At 34.2% G+C, this 18,858-nt stretch overlaps 1 protein-coding gene across 1 annotated transcript in view; it reads left to right on the top strand.

Annotated features, from left to right (window-relative positions):
• Window positions 1–16,551, top strand: part of DNAJC10 (DnaJ heat shock protein family (Hsp40) member C10) — a 55,505-nt gene extending 38,954 nt beyond the window's left edge. The window contains exons 16-23 of the mRNA XM_036879385.2: window positions 2,031–2,132; window positions 3,405–3,560; window positions 4,531–4,664; window positions 5,592–5,645; window positions 5,911–6,058; window positions 9,405–9,524; window positions 11,673–11,777; window positions 16,431–16,551. Coding sequence (XP_036735280.2) covers window positions 2,031–2,132; window positions 3,405–3,560; window positions 4,531–4,664; window positions 5,592–5,645; window positions 5,911–6,058; window positions 9,405–9,524; window positions 11,673–11,777; window positions 16,431–16,442 — 831 coding nt within the window. The 3' untranslated portion in view covers window positions 16,443–16,551. The remainder of the gene's footprint in view (window positions 1–2,030; window positions 2,133–3,404; window positions 3,561–4,530; window positions 4,665–5,591; window positions 5,646–5,910; window positions 6,059–9,404; window positions 9,525–11,672; window positions 11,778–16,430) is intronic.
• The last annotated feature ends 2,307 nt before the right edge of the window (window positions 16,552–18,858 follow it).

The raw sequence follows: 18,858 nt of genomic DNA, 5'->3' as shown, positions 1-18,858 counted from the left end.
GTAGGGTGCAATCTTTATGGCATCTGTGTGAACAATAATTTCTCACTACACACATATACACACACAATAAAAACTAATGAATATGAATGAATTTGACTACATTAAATGTTACAACTATTGCCAAAGAAAGAGATACTATAAAGGCAAACAACAGACTGAGGAAGGAAATATTTGCAGCATGTATAATTAACAAACTCTTAATGTCCAGAATATAAATCAATTTTTTTTAAGTAGAAAAATTAGAAAGTTTACACACATTTCATGAAAGAGGGCATCCAATAAATATGAGAAGTGTTCAACTTCACTAGAAAGTACAGATTACAACAATAGTCATACCCTCCCCGTCCATCAGATTAACAAAAATTTAGAAATCTGATAATAACAAGTATATGGATACATAAATAATCCAGTCATACAGTGGAGTACCATAAAGCATTTAATATTCTTGGGAAAACACTAGATCTATCTATACCAGCATGGAAAATTTCAAAAATACAATGTCATATGAAAAAGCAGGTTGCAGAATAGTTTATAGAATAAAATAAAATTGCAGAAAGTTTTTAAATGCCCAAACATTACAATATACTGCTTATGGATCCTGTGTACATAGCAAAAGTATAAAAACATCCATCAATTGGAAACACACTTATTTCACAGAACTGGTTGCTCCTAGTGTCAGGGAAGGAAGGAGATGGGATCAGGACCTTCCAACAATCTGCCAGTGTGGCAAAAAAAGTTCACCTTCCTTAAATATAGGGGAGGGACATGTGGATATTTGCTAAGATTATTTTCTCACCTTTTCATTATGTTTGAAATTTCATTAAAATCAGTTTAAAAATGGAATAAATAAGGCCTTTGGTTTTGAATGTATGCTTTGAAAAGATGCTAAGCAAAGATACAAAATTAATGTGATAAGCAATAATTATCTTAATTAAAATCCTTTAGTTTTTCTGCTTTTTATCTCAACTGTTAAATATTCCATAAATAATTGAAAAAGTAAGGATTTAAACTGTAGTAACATACAACTCAACTTGGGGGAGAGGCCAGTTTTCACTACTCACTAGTTGGGGGACCTTGACCTAGTCACTTAACCTTTCAGTGCCTCAGTTTCCTCATCCATAAAGTTGACTCAGTAATTTTAGCCTCTTGAATGGAATTGTGAGGAATAGATTAGGAACTACAAGTTCAAGTGCTAAAAAGGTGCTTGACACATTCTAAGCACTTGTGAACCATGAAGTAAGTTAATTGAATTTGCACTCATTTTACAAAAGTTTGAAAAAATGTACCCTTTTTTTTTTTTTGAATGCTAGTTAAAGATTCCAACTTGCTAAATGACTGCTTGTCAACTTTAAGGATGCAAAACTCAGCTGCCGCAAATAAACAGAGATCTCCTTACAACTTTTTTAAAAATTAAAATTAAAACTTTAAATGCTTCTTGGGCTACTGTTCATGTTAATTCTGAGGAGGCAGTTATAGTTTATTTCATACCATAAAAACTATCTTGCATAAAGAATAAAATTGACCACATTCTTTGAGCATGATTCCTAATTCTAAAACATGGTTGTGTATACATTTAATTATTAGTTTATTTCTTCATTCTTGTTACTATATTTCCTCCATTTTCTTATACTTTAGACAATATGAAGTATTTATTATGGCTTCAAAGAAGACTTAAGCTCTAGTCTTGGGCTCTTACAGTGTTACTCGTCTTGGGCTCTTACAGTGTTACTAATCTTGGTTCAGGAGAGTAAAAAGGGACCTAGCTCAAGACTACCCAAGCTCACCTCTCAGTGTCTCAATGCCTATGGATTTTATGGCTAATGAGTATGGCTAATAAGGGTCAGGGGTTCATCAGTACAGCTATGAATTCATTTTCTTTGCTAAATTTGGCCAGGCTAAAATTTTTCAGTCATCAGCAATATAACAATGGGTTTTTTAAATGTTGTTGTTATTATATAAATAAAGGCAAATGGGTTATAAATTTGAAACAAATAGGTAAAATATATAATTTGTATTCTCATTCCTAACAGTATAATATTCAGGCTTATCCAACAACAGTGGTATTCAACCAGTCCAACATTCATGAATATGAAGGACATCACTCTGCTGAACAGATCTTGGAGTTCATAGAGGTATTTTAAATTAATTTAACCTATAGTATTATAAATTATAGAGGTAATTTATTTTAAATGTATGACTATAATCCTTCTGTGAGTCTGTATATTTTGTATAATGTATAATACTTTGAGTACTGTTAAATAACAGTATTTATTTTCATGCCAAAACATTTCCTGATAAAATGAATTTTTAAAATTTTTATGATGTTTTACTCTTATTTTATACTTACTATAAACTCTGAGAATATAAGTCTTATGTTTTGTATGTTACCTAGTATGGTGCCTTATACTTAGTGGACACAACTATTTGTTGAATACATATATGAAATTATACTTTTACATAAAGCCTTGTCACCCCCCATCCCTATTTTCTCTTCTAGAACCCCCACAGATTGTTTATTTTAGGTCCTACATAAATGAGATAGGAGTAAGCCCAATAGTATCCAGGAAACATGTGGGTAGAGTAGTCTTGCCCCACATTCCCAGAGGAGGGCCTGTCAAAGCCTGGGCACCTCATGCTAAAGCCCGTGTTATTAGCACAGGAGTTCCCTACATCTGTAGCATCTCCTCCTTTTTTTTCTCACTAATTGGCTTGATTGACTAAAATAATTACAGGTGCCTCCTAAGAAAGACATGAAAAACTACCTCGGTAACCATATTGGGTCCATTCTGTTCTCTGTCCTACTCATCCTCCAGAGTAATAGTTTTCGGTTTTGTGTGACTTTGATGATTTCCCCAGTGAAGCTAACATTGTCGTTGGTATTATCCAAACATGGTATGCTGCAGCTTTGTCATAACAGCATTTGGAATAAGGATCTATAGAGAGGTTGTGCAGTATCTACCTCCAGTCAGAATGTCACAGAAATTAAAAAGTAGGTTGTCCGTTAATCATTAAAGGGTCATTTGCAAACCAACAGTTGGTTCTAGCACAGAACTGTGAGGCCTATGTAGATGCCTGGACAGCTCTTGGAACTCTTGTCTCATCTACCCATAACACTAAGTAAAGTTACTCCCCTTCCCTACCTAAGGTGGTTTTAGTGATACATAGAAAAGAGACAATATACATTAATTTTAGACTGATGGGCAAAATCCAAACTTAAAAAACAAATTAAGGATCATTTCTTCCTTTTTAAAATAATTCACTATGAATTCTCTTCAGAATATCCTTAAGTATATTTTGATTTTTGGGAAACAAACTTTTCTAAATGACATATACCAATAATTTGCCAAGTATATATGAACAATCCTTTTTTATATCTGTTATAATGAAAACTGTATTCTCTTTAGGACCTTATGAATCCTTCAGTGATCTCCCTGACACCCACCACTTTCAATGAGCTAGTTAAACAAAGAAAACATGATGAAGTCTGGATGGTTGATTTCTATTCTCCATGGTGTCATCCGTGTCAAGTCTTAATGCCAGAATGGAAACGAATGGCCCGGGTATAATAAAATAGTTTACTTAAAATCTTAACATTTAACTAAACATGCTTGTTTAACAGAATAATTTTGAAACTAAGATGAATGAACCCACCTGTAGATTATCACTTAATAACAGTTCTGGTCATACCACATTGATTTCAAGCTTTTCCTGTCTGATATGTGAATGGTAGAGAATAATCAACCCTTTTTTTCTGTCATTTATTTGGTACATATTTGACCAAATTTCTGCCGTCAACCCAAAGATCCCCTTTATTTTCTATTAAAACTTTTAATACTCCTTTATTTTTAGAGCTTAAAGATAACATTTCTTCACAATATTGTAGAACTTTAGAGTAAGAAAAAATAGCCTTGGTCATTAAAACATTTGGATTTTTTTTATTTCCTACATATAGACTATTATAAATTATAAAAGACTGGAAACAAATTACTTAAATGCCAGAATGGAAAATGCAATTACTATTTTATATTCCAACATAAAAAATGAACAAACCTAAGAGTTAAAGTGACTTTTAGTATCTTAACATTTAAGATAATACAATTTTGTGCTCTTTGCAATAAAACTTTGAAATTCAGGTGTGAGTTAATATGCTACCTGCAACCATGTCTCCATTTGAAAAAATAATTCTTTAAAATACTATTGGGAAGACCTTCATTCATTCGTGGTTTCTAACACTCTGAAATTTAGAAATACTTAATTTTTCCCCAATTAATAGGTGAAGGTGAATGAAATTGTTTAAGTCAGCAATAATTGTAGAAAGTTCTGTACAAAAATTACATTTCCAGTTCATTACTATAAATGTTCTATTATGTTTTAAGTCCTTACCCATTTTTATTTTGGTGAAAATCACTGATAAATGATGTACCATTTCAGTGATGATTTGTCCATCATAAACATATATAAAGTAGTTATGGAGGTAATTCTATTTTAATCACTTTGATCTACTAATCTCTTTTTTTTTTTTCTTTTTAGACATTAACTGGACTGATCAATGTGGGCAGTATAGACTGCCAACAGTATCATTCTTTTTGTGCCCAAGAAAATGTTCGGAAATACCCTGAGATAAGATTTTTTCCCCAAAACTCAAATAAAGCTTATCAGTATCAGTAAGTGTTGCCTAAGATTGTAAGGCATTTATTATAATCACTTATTTGTACAGTTAAAATTTTAAAGTTAACCTAACTAAATAAAAGTTAAGCCAAACAAATATTTTGGGGGAGCCTACCATGTTAAGATAGTGTATTAAGGAGAACTTGAGAAGATGAAAAGAGAATCGAACAGTCCCACTGCTCATGAAGCTGACAGTCTAGTAAAGGAAATAGGGAGAGGAAGAATGGACACTTAAGTCCCACTTGGTGTCAGATCTTTTGCTCATATTATTTCCACTAGTCTCAGAGTCTGAGAAGTAAGAATTTTTCCCTTCTTACTATTATAGATAAGTAGACTGATTCACAGACCTTGATAACTTTCCCAGGTCACACAGATGCTATGGCTTGAACGTGGGGTTAGACCCAGGCCTGTCTCAGTGCCCATCCTATTTCCACAGCAGCGCATGGTACTTCACGTAGAAGACTCGTGCAAAGCAGAATATAATACTTTTTAAAGAGTAAAAATAAACCATGAATTTCAAAAGAGGAAGAGGTAAAAACTGTGAGAGGAAATCACAAAAGGCTGTATTTATAGAGTGGCTTTTGACATAGGTCTTAAAATGTGGGTAGGAATTTGACAGTAATAACTGAAGTAAAGGTTCAGAAGCCAAAGCCTCGGACGTTTTGAGTTTTGCCATCCCCATGGGTCTAGGACATTACCAGCAGGCAGCTAAACATTCAGGTCTGTCTGGAGCACAAACAGACATCAAGACTAGACAAAAATATATTTGGGAAAGCTGTATTTGTAGCTAGGTATCACTGAGAACACAGATGCTGGATAAAGTTAATCAACTAAACTTTTTCTTTTAAATTGCTACAATTAAATTGTTTTCTGAACATAGCCAATAATAGTACTATTAACAACTTACTTATTTTTTCTTCCAGTAGTTACAGTGGTTGGAATAGGGATGCTTATTCCCTAAGAATCTGGGGCTTAGGGTGAGTAATTCAAATCTGTATCACTGTATAAGATAGACTCCTTGCTAGGTACCCTCCTCTCATGTATGTAGTTATATTTACTATGAGTTAAGCTTCTAGCATTTAATGTACTCAGTAAAGAATTATAATTTATCAAGATAAGGTGTGCTTTATTATATTGTCACTCTTTGAAGTCATTTTTAACTTAGAAAGCTTTGCAATGTTATGTTTTAAATGTTTGCTTTGGTTTTGTGTAATGAAAAATAATTTTGATCCCTTACCACAGGTTTTTGCCTCAAGCATCCATAGATCTAACACCTCAGACTTACAGTGAAAAAGTTTTACAAGGAAAAAATCATTGGGTCATTGATTTTTATGCTCCTTGGTGTGGACCTTGCCAAAATTTTGCTCCAGAGTTTGAGCTCTTGGCCAGGGTGAGTCCTGTATACTTGAATAAGTTGTTGCATGCATGTTTTTACAATTAGATAAAGCATTTTAAATATAATTTTTTTCTTTAAAGTTTGCGAATTTTTTAAAAACTCTGTTCCATATCTATGACTATAATCTCTACGTATCTTTCTTTATGAAAGCTTTTAGCTAGCATCACTCTCTTGGTTTGAGGGCATCATCTACCTATTCATAATAGCCAGAAACCTCACTTCTGCAGCTCATTCCCTCTTTCTTCCCCCCCTCCACCATTATTCTGCTGCCCTCCAGACAATCACTACATCCTGTCAGTTCTATCTAAATGCCTTTCTATCTGTCACCTCCTGTCCATCTCCTCCATTAGCCTCTTTGTTCAAGCCTTCATCATCTCTCACCTCGACTTCTCACACAGGCCTTTTAACTAGTCTCATATTGCCAGTCTGCCTTCTTCAGGTCTGCCTGATGAGCTTTCTAAAATATTTACCTTCTCTGGCTTCCTGTTAACCTAGTTTCTTGACTAAGGTTTGTGATCTGACCCTTCCTACCTCTTCAGCTTTATCTCTGTCCCCCATTCCACACCTTATACTCCAGACACAACAAAGTATTCCAGATTGATGAACAAGTACCCCTATGTGCATGCTGTTCTCTCTCTCTAAAATACTAACCTTTCCCTTGCCTTGATCATCTGGATCTTTTCTCCCTACCTACAAAACCCTGCTCCAGTGGCACTTCTGTGTTCTCTGCACTTCTCAATTAATCAGTGTCATCTTAATTATCTTAAGCTGCACCACCACACTTAGGTAATGCATGTTAATTTTTTACCTGTTAGATAATCTGTGTCATCCATAAGACTATGAGCTTCTTGAGGGTGAGGTACATGTCTTGTCTATCTTGATATCTACCATATCTAACTCAGTAAATACTTTTAAAATTAAACTGAATACATAAACTGAATGCAATCTAAGTTTCTGGTGTTTCTGTCATAACAGCCCTATTAGTGACCTGATTGGATTGTCAGCTTCCTTGCCTGTATAATCCAAAAACGTTGCCGTGGGATGCAAAACACTCATTAGAATGAGAAAGCCCCAGTTCTATCAGTCTGAAACAAAAGCTGAATATCCCAAGTCATGACAGTTTTTTAGCAAAGGTATTTCAAAGGTTTTGCAAGTCATAAAAGATTATTTTAGCTATTGACTTGTCCTTCAAATAAGAGGTTATTCATCTTTTTCCCAATTATTGTATCTTTTTCTCTTACACATTCTTTTTTTCCAATAATTCTGTTTTACTCTCTCATCCCTCATGTACTAAAAATATATTTTGTAAGGCAGCTATATCATGAAAACAGCAGAAAATTAGTAAACCTGAAAAAGATCATTCAAATCCTAAGTGCCTGGTGAAAAGCATTATGCTAAATACTGGAGCTACAAAAATACAAAGATAAAAGTTCCATGTCTTTAAGAAGATATTCTATTGGGAAGATAAACTGCAAATAAATGTATATAATACAACAGAATCGTTGCTGTAGTTAAATTAGAGTGAAGCAAAAACGTGCAAAGAAGAATGTCAGAGTCATGCCAGGAGGAGACAAGGTTCCACAGAAAACTTCATTATTTGAGATGAGAATTACAATGTGACTAGGAATTTGGCATAACAGGATTGGCTAGAGACTACTCTAAGCAGAGAAAGCAATTATTTGTGGAGATGCAGGGACTCAAGAAAGTGGGTCATGTTCAGGGATCTCCACTGTTGGTCCAGTATTACCAGAATGTAAGACAAAGGAGAATGGCAAAAACTAGCTTAAGAAGTAGGAGATTTGGTCTCCTTCCTCACACTGTTGACATTGTGTGCTCTTGCTCAGTGATTTCATATTGTTCAGAATGTGTTCTGTATATAAGCATTAGAGGAGAACTGTCGGTATGGCAGGATCCATTTCACATTTTAGAAAAGTCACATTGAATGGATTGAATACTGGCCAAGAAGGCCAGAGAAAGCTATTTAGAGCACCAAAAACAATGTGGTGTCCTCCTAAAGTAATTGAGAATCCGAAGTTAACTAATACATAAAATAAACTTTAGAAATGACATAAAGCTTAATTTAAAGTAACATTCTAGATTTCTCTGACCTCCACGTGAGTCTGTTCATATGTGTGCATACGTGCTTCTGCAGCACCTTTGCTCGTGCCCTAACACGACTCAGTCTACCTAGTGCCTTCCCCAGCTTGGGGACAAAACTAGAGGCAGCAAAGTTATTTTAATTGTCCTGAAGTGAGAGATGATAACCTGAACCATGATTAGGGTGTTGGTGATAAAAAGAATGGGACAAAAGAAGATTAGGATTTAGTGTTCAGTTGATTGTGATAAATGTGGGAGAGAGTCTAGAATGACCGTAGTTACTGGCTTGAACTGGGTAAATAGTAGAATAGGGAATAGAAGGAAGAGTAGGTTAAGGGGAAAGGATTCATTTTAGAGATGTTGTATTTAAGGTGCTTATTTAGCTAAAGAGCCAGTATATGTGAAAATGAGGGGAGAGGTTGGGCTTAGTAGCATACAGGTATTTGGGGAGATTGTTCACAGTGAAAAGATTGCTGACCAGAGACAGAAGCGTGATTGGATATTACAGTGTAAGGGGCAGGTGTAGGAGTTCCCATGCCGGAAGTGAGGAGGTACTGCCAGAGGGGTAGGAAGGCCAACAGTGAATAAAGGCCAAGGGAGAAAAGAAAGGAGTGGTCAGCAGGGTGAGGTGTCCATTCATTTGGTCCATATAGAGATCGTTGATGAACTTACAGCAGTTTCAGTGGAGGGACAGTAAGAACAGAAGCTAGAGTAAAAGCTGCTGAAAAGTAAGTAGATGGTGTGGAAGAAGTGAGAGAGTAATTGCTCAAAGAGAGAAGCAGGCTGATAGCTAGAGGAACCAGGGAGTTAACGAAGGATCCTTTCTTCATCACAAGAATATATGCTGAAGAGTACGAGTAAGAGATCTGACAGGGAGGCACTGGAGGCTATGGGTGGAGTAGACAGCCTTCCACAGGCAAGGAGCCTCGGCAAAGAGTGCCAGAGAAGGGAGGAAGGGCAAAGACAGGATCTGAGGTGTTTGTGGTGTGACACACAGGGTGTGGGTGCCAGCAGGTGGCTCAGGGTAAAGGAGAATGTATTTGCTATTGGGGAGGTGGTGTTGGGTAAATAGAGCCAGTAAAAATTTCCTGTTTGAATGGAATGGAAAGGATTAAAACTAATTTTTTAAAATAACAAATCCTTAAGTTTGTAAAACTTTGAAATTATTAGTATCATACTGCTTTGTGGTTGCCAAAATAGTTTATGACAAACAGAATAGCAAACCATATTTTTCTCTTTTCAGATAATTAAAGGAAAAGTGAAAGCTGGCAAAGTAGACTGTCAGGCTCATGCTCAGACTTGCCAGAAGGCTGGTATCAGAGCCTATCCAACTGTTAAATTTTATCCCTATGAAAGAGCAAAGGTATGTACAGGGCGTCCTCTGTGGTCCCTTCCTTTAGCAGCCTAAGCTCAGAAAATGTGTTTTTAGACTGAGTAATGCTTTTTTCTATTTTTTTCTCCCTTTGTCATCGTTTATTTTATTGCTTATTACTGAAGCTATCTGTTTCTGTATACACCAAGTGATTGTAAGATTTTTCTTTTTCACAATTTTGATCTCCATTGCCTTAAAATTGTTATACTCATGAATAGGAAAACTATTAAGGAAACATAACAAAATATTAATAATTGTGGTAGGATTCAAAATAAATATTTCCTGTGAAGTTTTACATTTCCTGCTTTTATAGATTTTTTGTTACCTTTATAATTAATTTTTTCCAGGAAAGGAAGAAAAATGGAGATAATACTATCATACCACCTGTATAAGAGCCTTAATACCAGAGCTTTTATCTTGAGGAATATTTATTAGTGATTTACACTACAATATGAAGTATTTTGTACACTACAAAATTAAGATTCTGTGGTTCAGTTGTAACTCCTTTGTTTGGGCCACTGACAATATGCTTTTCTTTCCAACAAGAAAACTAGACATCTACCAGTGAGTCTTAAAATTCAGATGATAACCTCTCTGATCATTAATACAAAAGCATGTGTCTTTTAGCCAGTATAATTGCTAACTGAAAGAGCTCGACCTTTTTTGCTGTCTTCCCAACTTAAAGAATGACATTTTTGACAATAGGTCTGTAATATAATAAATATTTTCCATGTGTTCTTCTTTTCTGTTAAAACATTTGAAATAAGTAATTTCAAATATTTTAATACTTTTTGAAAAAGTATCAGATTAAGATCTCATTTATTAACAATTATAAAACATTTTGAAGTAGAGCTAAGTACAGGCAGAGAATGACAAATACCATATGATTTCACTTATTTGTGAAATATAAAAACAAAGCAAAACAAAAGGAACAAAACAGCATTCGACTCATAGACACTGAGAAATGACTAGTGGTGACCAAGGGGGAGGGGTTGGGGTGGGTGCTTGATCAGGGGTTGGGGGGATAAAAGGGCACAATAATTCGCAATTATAAATTGATCACAGGGGCTGTTGAACCCTGTGATGTACATTTGAAACCAACATATGATTGTATATTAACACTTTAATAAAAATTTTTAAAAATAGAGCTTAATAAAGAAATCAGATGATGAATTTCAGAAATCTAGTATTATCAGACACTTATATTTTTCAGTGAAGGACTTTGATTTGCCCAAGAGGCTAACTCTACTACCAAAACTAGCCTGGGGAAAGCAGAACTCAGTGAGAGTAAAAGAACTTATACCGGAGTCTGAATCTTTGCTTTAGAATCACTAGCACTGCTTTTCCAATTCTCAGAACAGCTGAAAAATAGGTGGCATAAATAAGGGTTGTAGGCAATATCAGTATAATTAGCTGTTACAGAATTATCCACACCATAGAGGGAGCTGTTTGAAAAGATGCTGTTACCTAACACATTCAGAGGAGTCCAAAGGACAAGATCAAGACCCAAAATATCCCTGTCCAAACCAAAAGACAGGGGTGCTGTCCAGAAGGCCTGGCCAGATGAAAAGGCCAAAGCAGAATAATGATTGGAATAAACAGAAATACAAACCAGGTGGGCAGTTACACACAAAAACAAAATCCTAGCATGTAGTGTGGGGTTCCCACCAGGAAAAAATAAACAGTTGGCTCCAGATCCAAAAGAAGCAAGCCTGGGTATATTGACCTGTTCCATCCCTCCTTTTCAGTTACCTTCCTGCGGTAGGCAAATGAGAGCCAGGAAACACACATTGCTTTCCACTGTCGTTTGTGAAGATTGTGTCTGTGCTGAAGATTGTATAAGAATGATTTGAGTCCTCTGGGGATATCTTTTCTTTACAATTTAAATGTTCTGAGGCATTTGGAGTTAGCAGTTCATTTTTCCCAAGGAATTATTTTACATATTCACGTAACAGTATTTTTAGTATTTATTTCAGGTAAATTATGGATGATCAACTATATTTTTGCAGCACTAATTCCTTGAAGAAATTGGAGTTTCAGACACTTGGAAATTTAAGGATTATTTAACCCATTTTCTTAGAAATGTCATGTTTTGATTAGAAACTCAAAAGATTGTAATAAAAATGTTTTTAATTTTAGAGAAATACTTGGGGAGAGCAAATAGATGCCAGAGATGCAAAAGAGATTGCTACCTTAATATATGAAAAACTAGAAAATCTCCAAAATCATGGAAAGAGAAATAAGGTAAGTACTAAGTGTAGAGCTGACTTTGGCAAACAGTTATCTAAATTTATTCTTACTCTGCATTATATCTCTCAATAAACAGATTAAATGAAGCTTCAAAGAATAGTAAGGAAAATAAATCAATGTAGCCTCTAGATACTGAAATGTTTAGAAATTTAACTATGGCAATAAATCATTTAAATTCACTTCAAATGTAAATAAAGAATTAACTTGTTAGGAATAAATATACTGGAGCCTCATATACGTTTTAGATAGCAAATTTTCTTTAGTGTAGTCAGGATGTGCTGAAGCCCATATTCATCTTGGCTCCTTCCTTGAATATTTAACCAAGAAGCAGTGCAACCTTTTTCCTGCTATTCTTCAAAAGGGCTGTTCATTATCTTTTTTTTTCTTCATCCACGTGACTTTATTTTATTGTTGGGATGTTATACCTATTTATCCCCTTCATCTATTTTTCCCATCCCCCTTCCCTGTGTCAACCCCTAGTTTGTTCTTTGTATTTATGCATCTATTTGTTCATTCCTTTTTTTTTTCTTAAGATTCCATAGGTAAGTGAAATCGTATGGTGGCTGTGTTTCTCTGACTTATTTCACTTAGCCTGGTCCCCTCTAGATCCATTCATTGTTGTGAATGCAAGATTCATTATCTATGGCTGAGTAAGTTTGCATTATGTGTGTGTGTGTGTATGTACTACATCTTTATCCATTCATCATTCAGTGGATACCAAGGTAGCTTCCATATCTTGGCTATTGTAAATAATGCTGCAGTAACCATTAGGGTGCATGTATCTTTTCAAATTAGTGTTTTTGTTCAGGAACATGGCAGAAATGGAATTACTAGGTCTTACAATTATTTCTATTTTTGATTTTTTGAGGATCCTCCATGTCTTCCAAGTGGTTGCACCAGTTTACATTCCCACAAACAGTGCACAGGTTCCCTTTTCTCCACATCCTCACCAACACTTGTTACCTCTTATCTTTTTGACACTGGTTATTCTGGCTGGTGTGAGGTGATAACCTCATTGTGGCTTTGATTTGCATTTCCCTGATGATGTGATGTTGAGCGTCTTTTCATGTGTCTTGGCCGTCTGTATGCCTTCTTTGGAATAATGTCTGTTCAGTGCCACTGCCCATTTTTTTATTGTATTTTTTTTTGATGTTGTATCAGTTCTTACATGTTTTAGATATTAACCTCTTATCAGATATATCATTTGGAAATATATTCTCCCATTCAGTCGGTTAACTTTGCATTTTGTTGATGGCTTTCCTTTGCTTTTTCCTAAAAGCTTTTTAGTTTTATATAATTCCACTTGTTTGTTTTTGCTTTTGCTTCCCAAGGCTGAGCAGACATATCTAGAAAAAAATTGCTAATTCCAATTTCTGAGAGTTTACTGCCTATGTTTTCTTGTAGGAATTTTATGGTTTCAGGTCTTATATTTAGGTCTTCAATTCATTTAGAGTTTTTGTGTATTATGGTATAAGAAGGTGGTCCAGTTTCATTGTGTTGAATGTAGCTGTACAGTTCTCCCAACACCATTTATTGAAGAAACTGTCTTTTCTCCATTTTATATTCTTGCCTTTGTTGTGGATTGGCCATATATGCATGGGTTTATTTTTGTACTCTGTTCTGTTCCACTGATCTATCTGTCTGTTTTTGTGCCAGTACAATACTATTTTGATCACTGTAGCTTTCTAGTATAGTTTAAATCCAGGAGCATGATACCTCCAACTTTGTTGTTCTTTCTCAAGATTGCTTTGGCTATTTGGGTTCTTTGATGGTTCCATACAAATTTTAGGATTATTTGTTATAGTTCTGTGAAAAAATGCAGTTGATATTTTGATAAGGTTTGCCTTAATTCTGTAGATGGCTTTGGGTGATATGGACATTTGACAGTATTCTTCGAATCTGTGAGCATGGAACAGCTTTCCATTTATTTGTGTCATCTCCAATTTCTTTCATCAGTGGCTTATAGTTTTCACAATACACCTCTTTCGCCTCCTTGGTTCAGTTTATACCTAGGTATTTTATTATTATTTTTGATGCAATTGTAAATAAGATTGTTTTAATTTCTTCTTTGTGATATTTTGTTTGTATATAGAAATGCAGCATATTTTTGTATATTGATTTTGTGTCCTGCAATTCATTTATTCTAACATTTATGGTCTTCTATATAGTATCGTGTCATCTGCAAATAGTAACAGTTTAACTTCTTCTTACCAATTTGGATGCCAGTTTAATTTCATTTTCTTGGGTTTACTTTCCAGTACTATATTGAATAAAAATGCTAAGAGTAGACATCCTGTCTTGTTCCTGATCTTAGTAGAAAAGCTTTCAGCTTTGTACCATTGAGTATGATGTTAGCTGTGGGTTTGTAATGCCTTTATTATGTTGAGGTATGTTCCCTCTATATCCACTTTGTTGAGTTTTCATCACAAATGGAAGCTGAATTTTATCTAATGTTTCTTCTGTATCTATTGAGATGATCATGTGGTTTTTATCTTCCTGTTAATATAGTATATGACACTGATTGATTTGCAGATGTTGAACCAGCCTTGAATGCCTGGTATAAACCCCACTTGGTTGTGGTGAATGATAATGTCAAATTTGTTGAATTGAGTTTGCTAACATTTTAAGGAATTCTGCATTTCAGTTCATCAGGAATATTGGTGTATAGTTTTCTTTCTTTGCAGTGTCTTTGGTTTTGATATCACAGTAATGCTGGCCTCATAGAGTGAATTTGGGAACAGTCCTAACATTCTTTCCTTTTCTATTTTTTGAAGTAGTTTGAAACAGATAGGTATTAACTTCTCTTTAAATGTGTGGTAGAATTAATTTATGAAGCCACCTGGTCCTAGACTTTTTTTTTTTTGTGGAGGTTTTTGAATACCTGTTAAATTCCATTGCTAGTAATTGGTCTGTTCAGATTTCCTATTTCTTCCTGGTTTAGTCTTGGAAGATTGTGTTTCTAGAAATTTAGCCATTTCTTTTAGGTTGTCCAATTGGATGTAATTTTTTTATAGTAATCTTATAATCCTATATAATCCACATGTAACTGGTATCAGTTGTAACTTCTCTTTCATTTCTCTCTTTTTCTTGATGAGTCTGGCTAAAGATAAATCAGTTTACCTTTTCAAAGAATCAGCTCCTAGTTTCATTGATCTTTTCTTCTTCTTGGTCTCTATTTCATTTATTTCTGCTCTGAAATTTATTATTTCCTTCCTTTTCCTAACTTTGGGCTTTATTTTTCTAATTTCTTAAAGTGTAAGGTTAGATTGAGATTTTCCTTGTTTCTTGAGGTAGGCCTGTATCGCTTAAACTTCCTTCTTAGAACTGCTTTTGCTGCACAAAGATCTTGAACCACTGTCTTTATTTTCATTTGTCTTAAGGTTTTGTTTGTTTTTAGTTTTCTCTTTGATTTCTTTATTGACCCTTTGGTTGTTTAATAGCATATTGTTTAGCCTCCATGTGTTTGTTTTTTCCAGTTTTTTTCTTGATTCAAGTTTCATACTGTTGTGATTAGGAAAAGATGATACCATTGCAGTCTTAAATTTATTGACACATTTTGTGGTCTAATGTGATCTGTCTTGGAGAATGTTGATGTGCACCTGAAAAGATTGAGTATTCTGCTATTTTATGATGAAATGTTCTATATATGTTAAATCCATCTGGTTTAATGTGTCATTCAGAGCTACTGTTAACCTTACTAATTTTCCATCCAGATGATCTATCCACTGATGTAAGTGGGGTGTTAAAGTCCCCTACTATTACTATATTACTATCAATTTATTCATGTCTGTTAATATTTGCTTTCTGTATTTTAGGTGTTCCTATTATTGGGTACATAGATATTTACAATTGTTATATCTTCTTGCTGGATTGATCCACTTATCATTATGTATTGCCCTTCTTTGTCTTTAGTCTTTTGTTTTAAAGCCTGCTTTGTCTGATATAAGTATTACTCAACAGCTTTTTTTTTTTTTCATTTCGTGGAATATCTTTTTCCATCCCTTTTTTTCCTACATAAATCATTGTCATTCAGGAACATACTTAGAAACAGACCAAAGGGTCCATGAATGCTGTAGTGCTTCCTGGATGGAATTTAACACAACCACATATGAGGTTTCTTGAATTCATTCCTTATCAGGAGGCAGCCTCTGGAGAGGGCTAGAGATGTCTGGCTAAAGGTCCATATTGGAGCCACAGGCCCGGATATAAAAAGCCTTATAGCCTGCTTTGAGAATTGTATTTTATCCAAATCTAAAAGATAGGAGATAGCTATGAATCTTTATTTTTTTGGTTGCAGTGCACAAAAGATTTTCTGATGTTTTGGCTATGTTCATTTTCTCAAGTGTTTTATTTTTAAATTGTGATTTTTATTTCATGTTAAATATTTGAAATAAAAAAGTCATAAACCAGGATAAGTGAAATTAAGTTAAAGAGCATACCAAAATATGACATTGAAAGTGTATAAGACTATAATTGGTAGTATCTGCCATAAGTAGTTAAGAACTTTGAGATATCCTTTTCCAATTTTCCATTATTATAGTTAGGCAAGGCATATTTCATGTGTGATCCATTAAATAAGGGTAGTGAGTAATTATTTTTGAAAAGATATAAACTCTTTTTCTTTCAATCATTTTCATATTATTGTAGGATGAGCTTTAATGATGAAGATGAAGAAAAAATCAAAAAGAAATTCTGACAAGTGATATCAGAAGATATTTTTTTAGAATGTTACTGCATCTTGATGGGAATAAATGAACATTATCTTGGACCTGTAATTGCAAGTCTGAATTCTGTACAACATTGGTATAAATGAAGGGTGTGCATATCTTTTCTTTAAAAAGCCAGATTGGAAATATTTTAGGTTTTGTAAACCATACTATCTATAGTTGTCACATTCTTTTTGGTTTGGTTTTGTTTACAACCCTTTATAAAATGTAAAAATCGTCCTTAGGTCAGGGCCATATACAAAAAGACAGTAAGCCACAGTCCATGAACCATAGATTGCTGATCCCTGAAAATGAGGTTTAAACTGGTGAGCCTGCTGTGCTGTAATCTACATAACATGTAAAAATTAGACAAAGTAGACTGGCACTTGATGTTCCATGGTTGGTTAACTTGGTTTTCAGTCACCTAAAAATAGTCTCAAAATGATTCTCTGACCATGTTTCATTTAAAAAAACACAATGTGGCAAAATAAACAGATACCCTATTTCCATGCTATAGTACAGTGAAGAGATTCCTCACTTCCCTTTCTAAAGGTTGAATAACTGATGTTAATTTTTCACAATTAAAAAAAAAATTTTGTAACAAAAGGTAAATCATACAAATTTCTACAACATCTGGAAATACCTGAGGAAAAAATATTTATAGCAATTGCCTGGGCATTCTAGAGTGCCCTTAAATATATTGATTATGTAGAGTTATATATTTTAAAGATATGTGTTCATTTATTTTCCAGATAGCTTTCATAAAAGTTTCCCCTGTGATAGTAATAGACTTTTGAAGCATCTAATATTTATGTTTTTGCCTTCTGGACTTTTGTTTTGACATGCAGATTTTATTTACACTTGTCTTTATTTCTTCATAGTTGTGTTTCACTCTTGTTCTATCTCTTCATTATTCAAATATGAAAAATAACTGCAGGTTTGTTTCACTGTATCTCATAATGGTACTGTAGTTATTCCAATTAGTTTACTACTGAAGGCTGCCATTTTCAGATAAACATTTGGCATACTAACTGAAGTTGTTTTTTGTTAAGAAAAGTATATGAATCTAAGGATGCAATCTTTTAGGTTTCTTCATTGTTCAGACTCAAAAGAATCCAAAATTTTTTTCCTTGCATCTTAACGAAACATGTAACTTGTAGTTGTTTAGTTGTAATTGAAAGTGTATAGAATGGTAAAAATTTCCCAGTTGATGAAAAGAGGTCAACAAATTTAAAAACAACTTCAGTTTTACCAAAAACTTACTGGATTATGCTTTATTTTATTGGAAATGGTTATTTTGCTTTTGTTTTTTTTAATATCACTTTACCCCCTTCCCCAGTATTTCCTTATAAAGGTTGTTAATTTTTGTATAAACTGTAGCTATAAAGTAAGTTTTTCATTTTTAAGTCTAACCCTATTCTTCATAGTCTCTCCCATATTGTTGCTAGTGTATCCTTAAGTCCTTATTTTGGATTCTACTTTACCCATGTGAGCACATATAGAATGATCACCACTTCTAACCTTAATTTAACACTTTTTTGAATTGTGATCAGTAATAACAAGTGCCTTTTATTAAATTCTCAAAGCCTGGAAGTTTTCAAAATTGGCTTGTTTTTCTACAAGAAATCCAAAATGCAATACCTAAGGAAACCTTGGTATTTACTGAATTAGTGTGCCAGTTATGTGACTATCATTGTGCTGGACAGTGAGGAGTATACAAAAGAAATCCAAGGCATGGGCCCTGTCTCTCAAGTGTCTAATTCACAGTTCTGAAGCTGAACCCACAAACACGTTTATAGGTTCCTGTACTGCTACCTATAATTTAAAACTTACTAGTTTAAAAACATCTTATGCAGTAAACAAAATAGTAAATATTATGTATCCTCTAGGTTGGTCTAAGTATGTGCCTGTGGAATCAGCTCTAAAGCTAGGGTCACCTGGGAGTCAAGTAATTTATGTCAAAAGTAATATGTATCAGGAGGCTATTTTCTGTAATCATATGAGTGTCATTGGGTATTTCAAAGACAGCTGGCAGAATTAAAGGTATTAATGGCCACATTAGTACATAGACCATCTTTAAAGGTCTGTATCAATATTGAATCTAGGAATGCGGTGTCTTGATCACTTGATTGCATTATCTAGTCATGTGTACATTAACTTAGTAGTCTGTTGCCTTGAGAATTAATAATATTCAAAAGTGTGCTAAAGTCCATGTTAACTACTGATACAGAACTCTTCATTAAACATTAAACTGATATCCCAAACATTTTACTGGAGGAGGTAAGATATTTTTTTAAGAAAAATGAAGAGATTTGGTGTAATATAATGTCATAGGAGTCCCCTAAGCTCACTTCCTCCTATGGACACAC

The sequence above is a fragment of the Manis pentadactyla genome, chromosome 6 (assembly GCF_030020395.1).
Source record: "Manis pentadactyla isolate mManPen7 chromosome 6, mManPen7.hap1, whole genome shotgun sequence".
In the NCBI taxonomy this organism is placed as follows: Eukaryota; Metazoa; Chordata; class Mammalia; order Pholidota; family Manidae; genus Manis; species Manis pentadactyla.
Note: the sequence above shows the minus strand (reverse complement) of the source record. Positions and strands in the feature narration are given on the sequence as shown.